The following is a 13016-nucleotide window of genomic DNA, read 5'->3' as shown; positions in this document are numbered from 1 at the left end:
CTCATGGACTGCACCAAATTTGCCAGTCCTTGCTGTGAGATGTTACCCCAATCTTCCACCAAGGCACCTGCAAGTTCCCGGAAATTTCTAGGGGGAATGGCCCTAGCCCTCAACCTCCGATCCAACAGGTCTAGAAGGCCAGCATACCAGAGTCGCCTCTTCACTGTTGAAGTTGAGACAGGTGTTTTTGCGGGTACTATTTAATTAAGCTGCCAGTTGAGGACTTGTGAGGCGTCTGTTTCTCAAACTAGACACTCTAATGTACTTGTCCTCTTGCTCAGTTGTGCACCGGTGCCTCCCACTCTTTCTATTCTGGTTAGAGCCAGTTTGCGCAATTCTGTGAAGGGAGTAGTACATAGCGTTGTACGAGATCTTCAGTTTCTTGGCAATTTCTCGCATGGAATAGCCTTAATTCCTCAGAACAAGAATAGACTGACGAGTTTCAGAAGAAAGTTCTTTGTTTCTGGCCATTTTCAGCCTGTAATCAAACCCACAAATGCTGATGCTCCAGATACTCAACTAGTCTAAAGAAGGCCAGTTGTATTGCTTCTTTAATCATGACAACAGTTTTAAGCTGTGCTAACATAATTGCAAAAGGGTTTTCTAGTGATAACTAGCCTTTTAAAATGATAAACTTGGATTAGCTAATGCAATGTGCCATTGGAACACAGGAGTGATGGTTGCTGATAATGGGCCTCTGTACGCCTATGTAGATATTCTATAAAAATCTGCCGTTTCCAGCTACAATAGTCATTTACAACAATAACAATGTCTACACTGTTTTTCTGATCAAACAAGGACATTTTTAAGTGTCCCCAAACTTTTGAACGGTAGTGCACATTTTAGATACAGTGCATTTGGAAAGTATTCAGACCCCTTGACTATTTCCACATTTTTTAACATTTCAGCCTTATTCTAAAACGTATTAAATATTTTCTTAAAAATTAAAAAAAAAAAATAGAAATATCACATTTACATAAGAATTCAGACCCTTTACTCAGTACTTTGTTGAAGCACCTTTGGCAGCGATTACAGCCTCGAGTCTTCTGGGTATGATGCTACAAGCTTGGCACACCTGTATTTGGGGAGTTTCTCCCATTCTTCTCTGTCAGGTTGGATGGGGAGTGTCACTGGACAGCAATTTTCAGGTCTCCAGATATGTTCGATCGGGTTGGAGTCCGGGCTCTGGCTGGGCCACTGAAGGACATTCAGAGACTTGTCCCGAAGCCACTCCTGTGTTGTCTTGTCTGTGTGCTTAAGGTCGATGTTCTGTTGGAAGGTGAACCTTCGCCCCAGTCTGAGGTCCTGGGCGCTCTGGAGTAAGTTTTCATTAAGGATATTTTTGTACCTTGCACCGAGCAGGCTGTCGTGCCTTTTACTGAGGAATAGCTTCTGTCTGGCCACTCTACCATAAAGGCCTGATTGGTGGAGTGCTGCAGAGATGGTTGTCCTTCTGGAAGGTTCTCCCATTTCCACATAGGAACTCTGGAGCTCTGTCAGAGTGACCATCGAGTTCTTGGTCACCTCCCTGACCAAGACCCTTCTCTCCTGACTGCTCAGTTTGGCCAGGCGGCACGCTATAGGAAGTGTCTATGTGGTTCCAAACGTCTTCCATTTAAGAATGATGGCAGCCACTGTGTTCTTGGGGACCTTCAATGCTGCAGAAATATTTTTGTTTTTTGATCTGATATGCACTCCTTCTTCTATGATATAATGGCAGTCAGCAAACCAATGTTAAAGGTGCATGCCCCCACCTTCTGTGCTGGAGTGTGGTCAATCACCATTTGCAACATTTCTAAATTCTCCTACCCTGCTTCCCCTCTGGAACGCTGCTGCTACTCTCTGTTATTATCTATGTATAGTCACTTTAATAACTCTACCCTTATGTACATATTACCTCAACACCGGTGCCCCCGTACATCCGCTACAAGACCATGGTGCTTGCCTACGGAGCTGTGAGGGGAACGGCACCGCAGTACCTCCAGGCTCTGATCAGCCCCTACACCCAAGCAAGGGCACTGCGTTCATCCACCTCTGGCCTGCTCGCCTCCCTACCATTGAGGAAGTACAGTTCCCGCTCAGCCCAGTCAAAACTGTTCGCTGCTCTGGCCCCCCAATGGTGGAACAAACTTCGCGACGCCAGGACAGCGGAGTCAATACCTTCCGGAGACAACTGAAACCCCACCTCTTCAAGGAATACCTAGGATAGGATAAGTAATCCTTCTCACCCCCCCTTAATGATTTAGATGCACTATTGTAATCCACTGGATGTTGAATTCACCAATTTGTAGTCGCTCTGGATAAGAGCATCTGCTAAATGACTTAAATGTAATGTAAATGTACATTGACTCTGTACCGGTACCACCTGTATATAGCACTGCTATTGTTATTTACTGCTGCTCTTTAATCATTTGTTAGTATTATCTCTTACTTTTTTTAGGTATTTTCTTAAAACTGCATTGTTGGTTAAGGGCTTGTAAGCATTTCACTGTAAGGTCACTGTCGTATTCGGCGCATGTGATAAATAACAATTGGTAGACTGTAAACTCTCCTTCCAGACTTACATTAAGCATCTTCAATCCAAAATTAAATCTAGAATCCGCTTCCTACTTCGCAACAAAGCATCCTTCACATATGTTGCCAAACATACCCTCGTAAAACTGACTATCCTACCGATCCTTGACTTCGGTGATTTACAAAACAGCCTCCAACACTATACTCAGCAAATTGGATGCAGTCTATCACGGTGCCATCCATTTTTGTCTCCAAAGCCCCATATACTACCCGCCACTGCGACCTGTATGCTCTTGTTGGCTGGTCCTCGCTTCATATTCGTCGCCAAACCCACTGGCTCCTGATCATCTATAAGTCTTTGCTAGGTAATGCCCCGCCTTATCTCAGCTCACTGGTCACCATAGCAGCACCCACCCGTAGCACGGGCTCCAGAAGGTATATTTCACTGGTCACCCCCAAAGCCAATTCCGCGTTTGGCCGCCTTTCCTTCCAGTTCTCTGCTGCCAATGACTGGAACGAATTGCAAAAATCACTGAAGCTGGAGACCCATAACTCCCTCACTAACTTTAAGCATCAGTTGTCAGAGCAGCTTACAGATCATTGCACCTGTACATAGCCCATCTGTAAATAGGCCACCCAACTACCTCATGCCCATATTGTTATTTATTTTAATTACATTTTTTTGCTCCTTTGCACCCCAGTATCTCTACTTGCACGTTCATCTTCTGCACATCTATCACTCCAGTGTTTAATTGCTCAATTGTAATTACTTCGCCACTACAACCTGTTTATTGCATTACCTCATTTGCACACACTGTATATAGACTTTTCTATTGTGTTATTGACTGTTTGTTTATTCCATGTGTAACTCTGTGTTGTTGTTTGTGTCGCACTGCTTTGCTTTATCTTGACCAGGTCGCAGTTGTAAATGAGAACTTGTTCTCTATTGGCCTACCTGGTTTAATAAAGGTGAAATAATATATATATATTTTTTAACTCAGTACTTTCAGAAAATAAAAAATAGACCTACTAACTTCTAATAGACCCTCCCCTATCCCCATAATCCCTTCCAACCCTGTTCAACCTCAATGACCCTACACTTCAATCTTTCCCTCTCTTCAACATACTTACAACAATTTAACAACACATGCGCCACTGATTCATCGACCATACACTCCAGACACCAACCATTCACATGTTTGCCAACCAGATGTAATGACGAGCGCAATTGAGCAAACACCACCTTCCTTCCTAATCTGACCTTTGAATCATGGTCCACCAACCTGTCTTTGGAGGGCATATAAATGCTTGCCCTTGTGCTCAGAATCCCATCTCTTCTGACACACATCTATCAAAATGGCTCTGATCTTACATTTGGCCTCTCCTCTACCCAGTGGCACATTAATATCAATTATATCTCGTTTCAAAGCTCTTTTAGCTAACTGGTCTACAATTTCACCCCCTTCCACACCTGAATGGGAACGTGCTGGGACCCAGTAGAATCTCACAAATACACCCATTCTCTCAATTCTCCATAATAACATTAACACATCCAATAGTAGGTCACTCCTGTTAGATTTACCAGATGATAAACTATTCAATACCGACAGAAAATCTCTGACATGCACTTTCAACTGTGGGACTTTAAATAGACAGGTGTGTGCCTTCCCAAATCATGTCCAATCAATTGAATTTAGCACAGGTAGACTCCAATCAAGTTGTGGAAACATCTCAAGGATGATCAATAGAAACAGAATACACCTGAGCTCAATTTCAAGTCTCATAGCAAAGTGTCTGAATACTTATGTAAATAAGGTATTTCTGTTTTTTATTTGTAATAAATTGGTTAAACATTTCTACAAACCTGTTTTCACTGTGTCATCATGGGGTATTGTGTGTTGATTGATGAGAAATGTTTTATTTAATACATTTTAGAATAAGGCTGTAACGTAACAACATGGAAAAAGTCAAAGGGACTGAATACTTTCCAAATTCACTGTAAATATTCACCACCCTTAGTAAATACATTTTACCAACACCTTTGCCAGCGATTACAGCTTTGTGTCTTCTTGGTGAAGTCTAAGAGCTTTGCACACCTGTATTGTGCAATATTTGCCCATTATTTTTTTTATTATTCTTGAAATCTTTGAATTCCCCTCCCAGTGTCTGTTGTAAAGCAGACTGAAGCAAGTTTCACTCTTAGGTTTTTACCTGTCCTTAGCTCCATCACTTTCGTTTCAACTCAATTTCATGTTACGAATTTCAATTCATACAATACGTTGTGCATTTGCAAAACATATATATATATATATTTTAAGATTAATGAAAAATAAAAAACACATTTATTAGAAAAGTATTCACCACCCTTAGTCAATACATTTTACAAACACCTTCGGCAGCAATTACAACTTTGAGTCTTCTTGGTAAAGTCTCATAAGAGCTTTGCACACCTGTATTGTGCAATATTTGCCCATTATTCTTTTTAAAGTTCTTCAAGCTCTGTCAAGGTGTTGGGGATCATGGCCAGACAGACATTTTCAAGTCTTGCCATTGATTATCCAGCAGATTTTAGTCACAACTGGGTACATTCACTGTCTTCTTGGTAAGCAACTCCAGTGTAGATCTGGGTTTGTGTTGTAGGTTATTGTCCTGCTGAAAGGTGAATTCCTCTCCCAGTGTCTGGTGTAAAGCAGACTGAAGCAGGTTTCCTTCTAGGATTTTGCCTGTGCTTAGCTCCACCCTGTTTTTTTTTCATCCTGAAAAACTATTTCATATGACATGTTACAATTTACAATTGATATATTTTACCATTTGCAAATTGTCAATATATTTTACGAATTTGCAAAATGTATAATATGTTACGAATTTGCAAAACTTGTGTTACGAATTCCAATTTGTTGTGGCTAACATTAGCTAGGTGGCTAACGTTAGCTAGATGGCTAACGTTAGCTAACGTTAGCTAGATGGCTAACGTTAGCTAGATGGCTAACGTTAGCTAGGGGTTAGGTTAAAGGGTTAAGGTTAGCTAAAAGAGTTAAGGTCAGGGGAAGGGTTAGATAACATGCTAAGTAATTGCAAAGTAGCTCAAAAGTAGTAGGTAGTTAGTTAAAGTTGTCCGTTATGAGATTCGAACATGCAACATTTTCGTTGCTAGACGTTCGCAGTACACAAACACACTCCTTTCGTGTTCGCCTTAAGTAACCTATCTTATGTAACTATGCCAAACATAACATATCTTACTAATTTGAGTGTCCCAGATTTACATTTACTATGTAACGTCTAGTCTGAGACCAGTTTGCTGTAGCTTTTTTAAAATCACCAATGGCCTCATGGTGACATCCTTAAGCAGTTTCATTCCTGTCCTGCAGCTCAGTTCAGAAGGACAACTGCATCTTTGATGTGTCTGGGTGGTTTAGTACATCATCCACAGTATAATTATTAACTTGATCATGCTTAAAGATATGTATTAAATGTCTGATTTGTTATTGTTACCCATCTACCAATCACTGCCCTTCTTTATGAGGCTTTTGAAAAGCTCCCTGGTCTTTGTCCTTGAATCTGTGCTTGAAATTCAATATTTGTCCGAGGGACCTTACAGATGTTTGTATCGGGGACAGAGGAAGGGGTAGTCATTCAGAAATCATGTCAGCCCCTGTAATTTCACACACAAGTTATGTGATTCGTTAAGCCACATTTGACTTTGAACTAATTTAGGCTTGCCTAAACAAAGGGTGTGAATACTTATGCAATTATTATATTTTAGTTATTTAATTTAGTAAAAATGTGTAGAATTATATTTTCACTGGCATTATGGATTACTTAATGTAGATTAATGACAAATTACTATTGAATCAACATTTGAAAAAAGTTCAATGGGGTGTAGACTTTTTATAGGCACTGTAGTAGGCAGGTCCCCTGCTCAGACGTTGCATGCATTAACCAAAGGTTTCGTGCCACTTCATTGACTGTGTCATCGACTGACAGATTGCTGTAACATATGATGTCGTTAGCTGAAATGTAAAATACCTATTCAGGCGTTGTAGGATCTGGCATGTCAGAAATGCCTGGGCTGAGGAATGCGCCCTGTGTTTTGGGTAGGTCCTAACTCTAACTGCCTTCAGGCTATGTGGGAGATGATGAATCATCTCTGCACTGGTATGACACTGTAGTCATTGAGCCTTCCAATTAAGTCTATGCATACTGCACATTACTTATGCAGGTGGTCATACTTTTAGTAGTACTTTTAAATGTATACTGTATTTCACAAGCTGCTGAACTCTCAAGACAGAAGTGGGGTCATCTCAAGTTTGTCAGCAAAACTTATTGGAACCAATACTATTACCATTTGTGTAATCATATAAAAATCTACAAATTGTCACAGTATTATGATATTTCACCATCGTTTAAACAGCAATAAGAACAACTATCAACAATACATACACCTGTAAGGAATGAATCTAAAGGAATCATAAGGCCTATGGATCGATATAACATTTAAAGTGGATTTGTATTTTTTTAATTGAACCTTTATTTAGCAAGTCAAGAAATGATACAATGGTACATCAAATGACAAAGAGAACAATAGTCTTCATAATGTTATTTACATTTCATAATACTTTATAACATTGTTTCATCAAATATCAACCTACTCAGCTACCATAGAATCTGGCCATCAGGACTTCCTATTTTGCAACTGAATATAGAAAATATGTCATTGGCTCTTGGTAGCTTCTTGGCAGGACTCCTCAACCCATGTCAGTTGTAGCGGCTACTCAGTGTTGTAGCTACAAATGAGGACACCTAGGTACGGACCTTGCCAACATTTAAAAAATATATAATAATCTATATTTTTTTTAGGAACAGTTGGGGTTTCAACTTACTGTTGAGAGTTTGAATAGTAAAATACACAAGGTGCAATTTCGAACTTGGTTGTGAATCAGCAGTTTCCCTCTTCTTATTGGCGCTCATTAACTGTCACTCAATTAGCCCATGGCATTTTTTTTTTTAGATTGTTAAATTAGTCTAGCCAGCTATCTAAATGTGTAGTAATCATAGCCAAATTTGGCTGTTCTCCAAATAGTATTTTAGAGTGCTAACCTCACTAAAACTCAGACCCGGGACCTTGTTGTGCTTGTGATGGTTTATCAAAGGAGAATTGCTTTTTCAATGACTGGTTTTATTGCAGTGATTGTCTGTGCAACCACAGGAGAAAATAAACAGTATTTTGTACACTAGATTATTTAGTAAGTAGCGGCAACAACAGACATAAACTAGGGAGTGAATCACACCTTTTATCTTCGGGCAAATCTGGCATTTAGCAAATTATTAAAATGGCTATTAACTCACATTTGAATACTGAAGGTAAATAAAACCAAATTCAACTATGCAAAACAAACAAATTAAGCAAATTTCAAATAATTTGAGCAACTTGATATTAAGTCAATTGTTTTGTCATCAATTTGTCATACATTCTTCCAACAAGCTCAAGAAGGTTTTTCCCACTCATTTGTTCAGAGCGCTGTCTACCGTCACAATTCAGTAGTGGATTGCTGAGTTAACAAAAACTATCAACATCAATCAGATGTACATTTTTGAGTTTAAAATATGTATACTTAAGAAACCTAACAATGAGCTGTTCACAACCTCACATCCTGAGATCCACACAATGGAATGAGAAACAAAAATATCACATTTCCTCATAAAACATTGAGCTGCAGTCCGTGGGTTCGATTCCTGGGACCACCCATATGTAAAAGTAGTGGCCCCAGCCGACTTGTAAGTCGCTTTGGACAAAAGCGTCTGCTAAATGGGATATATTTATTTATATTTATTTATCATCTTTCAATGGCACGATGAAATATGATGATCAGCAGGAAATGTGAATGAGGTGATCCTCTTGGTTAATATTAGGTGATGACACAGTTTCTTAATGACTCAGTTAAGTGTGATTCTCAGTGCCTTTGTGGGCGAGCTTGATTTTGTGCTCGACGTGAGGGCCCCTGGTGGAGTACTGTACCATCAGGAAGGGCTCCTTGGTCTCGCCCTCTCCTACAATACTCTCCTCATCTTCAGACTGGCCAATCCGCTGCAGGAGCAGGTAGCACCAACATCCGCAGATGAGAACACTGAGGGCAGCAACAGCAATGAGGATCACTACGATTGTCACCACCCCAGTAGTTGGGCTGTGGTCTGTGATGTACATGTTGCAACGGGAAGGTGACTCAGAGCATTGTGACAGAACAGGGTATTTGAGAAGGACAGCGTGGTGTGATCCCTTGCTGATTTTGGTGTCTTATGGTACTGCTTGGGAGACCTGGGGGTCACAAAAAGCAAATAATGTTGAATATTTAACTAACAAAAAATAACAAAATAAACCCTGTGGTCAGTGCTTGTATCTGCACATCTGAATCCGTTTAATGAATTTTCGGCAGACATCTGCTGACTCAACCATAGACCTATGTAATAGGACTCAACACAGAATCTAACATCCAAATCCACCAAAGAAGCAAACGGCTTGAAATAATGTATTGATACAAAATTTAGTTGATAGCCTAGCACCCTGTGGTAGGTAATCATATGCAATAATGAACTATGAACGGAACGCCTGTATGCCGTCAATGCTAACGCATGTTTCAACTGTGCACGTCGAATCATTGCTCAGTAATACACATGTATGTATGTACATGCATGATACATCGGGTCGGAAGGAGAATTAAGGCGCACTAGATGAGATTCCTTACAATTCCATTAAGACTGACGACGCGATCGCGTGTCTTCATCAATGTGCTATGCAGCAACAGCCCTGCCTGTATCAACATATAAAAGCCATGGCCCTTCCTAAAGGAACCGATTTCATTCTAAAAAAAATGCTAATGCAGTGTATTAAATACACTAGTAGCTACTCACGAAAGAACTGAACTTCAAGGCCCCTGTTTCAGTGCAGGAAATGAGACCATGTGATGCACAATATATCGAAACAAATGTTATTTATGCTGTCAATCTCTATTTTAAAGCAACAGTAGTAGCTATATTATATTCATTGACAACATGTACATCAAAATATATATATATCACTTAATGTTTGTCTATGGACACAATTTTGAAAAGTGAAATAGTTATAGCTCATAGATTTGCTGTGTTAACCTTCTTGGTCTCATATCAGTCCTAGCTCAATGTTATGTGGTGGTGTCATGCAAATACTGGTAGATGCTCCAGACGCCAAAATATCACGTGATACATACAGGCTGCTTCTTCATGGAAGATGGCTCGAGCTACTGTAAAAGTATTTTTATTATGAACACAACAAATACAAAAACAACCCAGAAATATACAAACAAGAGTACATAAACCTAACAGACAGGGAGGGGTATTACATATCAAGATTCATTTTCAATTGTTAAATACTTTTATGGTGTGTAATTGCTTCTTTTTTTTTTCAAGAGAGATATATAGATCTGTTGTCTTAGGCCTAAATGCCTTTAGGTTGAATGAATGAGCAGTTATGCTGCGGAAGAAGTCTTATTTCAGGATGTTTTGATTGAAATCCAGGCAACTTGGAGCATTCCCAAGTCCATGGTTTTACAAGGGTGTCATTGATTGTATAGGCCCCATTTATTTTCATTCATCACATACAATTGTGTGCTTCTGTGGAATTCACTTAATGGCACTTTTTCAATGTGTATGCATGACATAAGCACAAATAAAATAGATAATTTTACCACCAAATGAGATCATTGTTCACTCTTTAATTTAAATTCTTTGTCTTTTGTTTGAGTTTGCGCGTTCTTGCCCGGACTAGCTTTTTTTCCAATCATAACCCTCCTCCAGCACTTCTGACATGTTTAGTGTATTATATGCATACTGGGTGGTTCGAGCACTGAATGCTGATTGGCTGACAGTATACTAAGCGTATGACAAAACAGCCCCTAGCCATGGTATATTGACCATATACCAGACCCCTTCGTGCCTTATTGCATAATTATAGCCTATCATAAAAAGTGTTAGGCTATAATATATGCATATAATGCACTTCCTATCATAAACGGTGATGGGCACGTACTTCTAGGCTATGATCCATTACCTTTGGCAATGAAATATCTGGCAGGCCAGAAACCGCTCAAAACCAGTAGCAATATTTACATTTTGATAAAAATAAATGAAAACAAACAGGCATTGATATCAACATACTGCTTGTGCTTCTTTCTACGTGAGTGTTTGCTGAAGGTCTTCCACCTCCAACTTCCACATTTTTCTGTGAATCGCAGCACGTTCAGAAAGGTCTGCCATCTTTACCGCGCGAAGGACAGGTTCTGGAGAGAGGGCCTGGATCATCCCCATCACCATGACATAGTTACCTGTGTAAAATCAGGGGATAACAAATCAAAGGTTTTGTTAAATGTTGTACATATTTTAGCTGCAGCTAGAAGGAAAATAAAAGTGCATCTCACCCTGAAGTAGGCATGGGTTGCCCTTGGGAATGTTGTTGACGCCATTGACAACGAATGTCCCTGTCTCATCCAAAAGAAGAACCGTGTTGTGATCGGACCTAACTTCCAGTATTGTCCCTTGCATCCAAACCACAGAGACTACAAGTGCAGTATTTTTCAAATGTCCCAGTCTTTTTATATTAAATTCGAGCTTGCCATTCAATCGGCTATCTTTTCCCTCTCGGAGTTGGCTGGAAAGAACTTTGATAGGAGGACTTTTCTTCTTTTCGCCTGAAATTTGTCCTGAGTCCATGCCATATGCGAGTGAAACCTTTCAAACGAGTTAGTTCAAAAAAATATTTCGTGTGACCTTTGACGTAATTGTGACCAATTTCCGGGATGTTGATTTCAACATTTGTCTTTTGGGTATTGTTTATATATAGACTTGTGTTCCCCCATGTACTTGTTAAATCGATTTGTCGTTAATAATAAAAATACAATAAAATATTTGAACATTTCAAAATAAAAGCACACGTGGTGCTAACACTGGGTATTATCAAAGATTATAAACTGGGTGGTTTGAGCCCTGAATTCTGATTGGCTGAAAGCCATGGTATAGCAGAATGTATACCACTGATATGACAAAATATTTAGTTCTACTGCTCCAATTATACCACACATATTCGTGCATTATTGCTTAATTATACATGACAATGGGAGTCGTTTTTCACAAAGCGACACAGAGGGCTGTCTAGCTCCCGCCTATCCTTTCTTTGGATTGGTGGATACATTTCCATGCAGCTTGTTGACGTAAACCCCCTGTATTTATTGGATAGACTGCTACTAGCCTCATACAAGGAATATGCATAGCTATCTCGAGATAACTCCTATATAAAGTGTTTGTTTTTTTCTCAAAGTTGACGGGATGTCACCTGTCCTACTTATATCAGTACACTCCTAACAATTTAAGAAAGTTATATTCGACCAAATAAACCTCACGTAGAAAACAAGCCATTATTTTTTGTTGTTGAACAAATTCGACCATCTCATTGACCTCCATACAAACCTCCTTGCATGGTGGGCGAAACAACGAAAAAACGCCACCTGCTGCAGGGAGAAAGATTTTCCGCCGAGTTGGGCCTCTTTTTCTCTGGTATTTTCATTTGCTGATGATGGGCATAGGGAACACACGTTTTGTCGTACTCATTTGATTTATTTGATCCTGATTGACCCATGCCGTTTCTTAGGCCTATCACTATTGTGAACCATCAACTGAACAAAGTAAAACCATGTTCCGTAAATAATAATAACATTGACGAGCAAATATAAAACTAGAAAATCAAATTGGACGCTTTTTCATTTTAATTGAAAAGTCACATCTTTCTCCCTTTCTTTGAGAAAAGCATTTCTGGCAGATTAAAGTGCCCCTTCTTAGTAAAACCCACAACAGAACACCCACATATTAATCTGTATTTCTTTCCCATTCCCAACATTATATATATATATACACATTATATATATATATAAAAAAATGTAGTCGTTGATAAATAACCTACAGTAGTTATATTAATATTAATGATTAACCAATAGAAAATACAATTGGAGCAATGGAGTTCATAAAACACTATATATTATATGGGATATTTATTGCATACTGCACTCATTTGGCTGTCAAATATAATGTCTTCTTTAAAAATAGATTACAAAAATAGATGTAATATTAAGACGTGATATGATAATTATGCAACCTGGTGTAAATTATAATGCTTCTCTTGCAATATTAGAATCTACATTTGCACTGCAATGAACAAGAGACCAAACAGGAAAAGCAGAGGAGCTGGATATGTGCCTCTGCTCTGGCCTAAAAGATAAGGAGAGAAAGAACAGAATAACAAGGTTAAGATTTGCATGTCTTCTGTCACTACTGTTACTTTCTGTTCCCAAACACATTCCTATACATTATAAATATAATTATGTTTATGGTACATGACAGATAACTAATGTCCCTCTTTGAAACCAAATGATTTGTAAAACTTTCTAATGGAATCACATTTTAAAATGGATTTAGCGCATGCG

General features: G+C 39.1%; 1 protein-coding gene across 2 annotated transcripts; it reads right to left on the bottom strand.

The window, feature by feature from the left end:
• Nucleotides 1-7030: 7030 nt before the first annotated feature.
• On the bottom strand, nt 7031-10719 carry LOC135555669 (stannin-like). Of its 2 annotated transcripts, none has more exons than XM_064988301.1 (2): nt 9421-10719; nt 7031-8827 (listed from the first exon to the last, which is right to left on the bottom strand). In XM_064988301.1, the coding sequence occupies exon 2, from the start codon at nt 8714-8716 to the stop codon at nt 8453-8455; it is 264 nt and encodes an 87-aa protein (XP_064844373.1). In that variant the 5' UTR covers nt 8717-8827; nt 9421-10719; the 3' UTR covers nt 7031-8452. The 2 variants fall into 2 exon arrangements, with proteins under 2 accessions (XP_064844373.1, XP_064844374.1); XM_064988302.1 differs by lacking the exon at nt 9421-10719 and adding an exon at nt 9255-9411.
• Between the last annotated feature and the right edge of the window lie 2297 nt (nt 10720-13016).

Source organism: Oncorhynchus masou, chromosome 15, assembly GCF_036934945.1.
Source record: "Oncorhynchus masou masou isolate Uvic2021 chromosome 15, UVic_Omas_1.1, whole genome shotgun sequence".
In the NCBI taxonomy this organism is placed as follows: domain Eukaryota; kingdom Metazoa; phylum Chordata; class Actinopteri; order Salmoniformes; family Salmonidae; genus Oncorhynchus; species Oncorhynchus masou.
The sequence above is the reverse complement of the archived record's forward strand: the minus strand, read 5'-3'. Positions and strand labels throughout refer to the sequence as shown.

Bases quoted from the DNA above. Each gene is read 5' to 3' on its own strand.
- LOC135555669 (XM_064988301.1), bottom strand. From the start codon at position 8,716: ATGTACATCACAGACCACAGCCCAACTACTGGGGTGGTGACAATCGTA.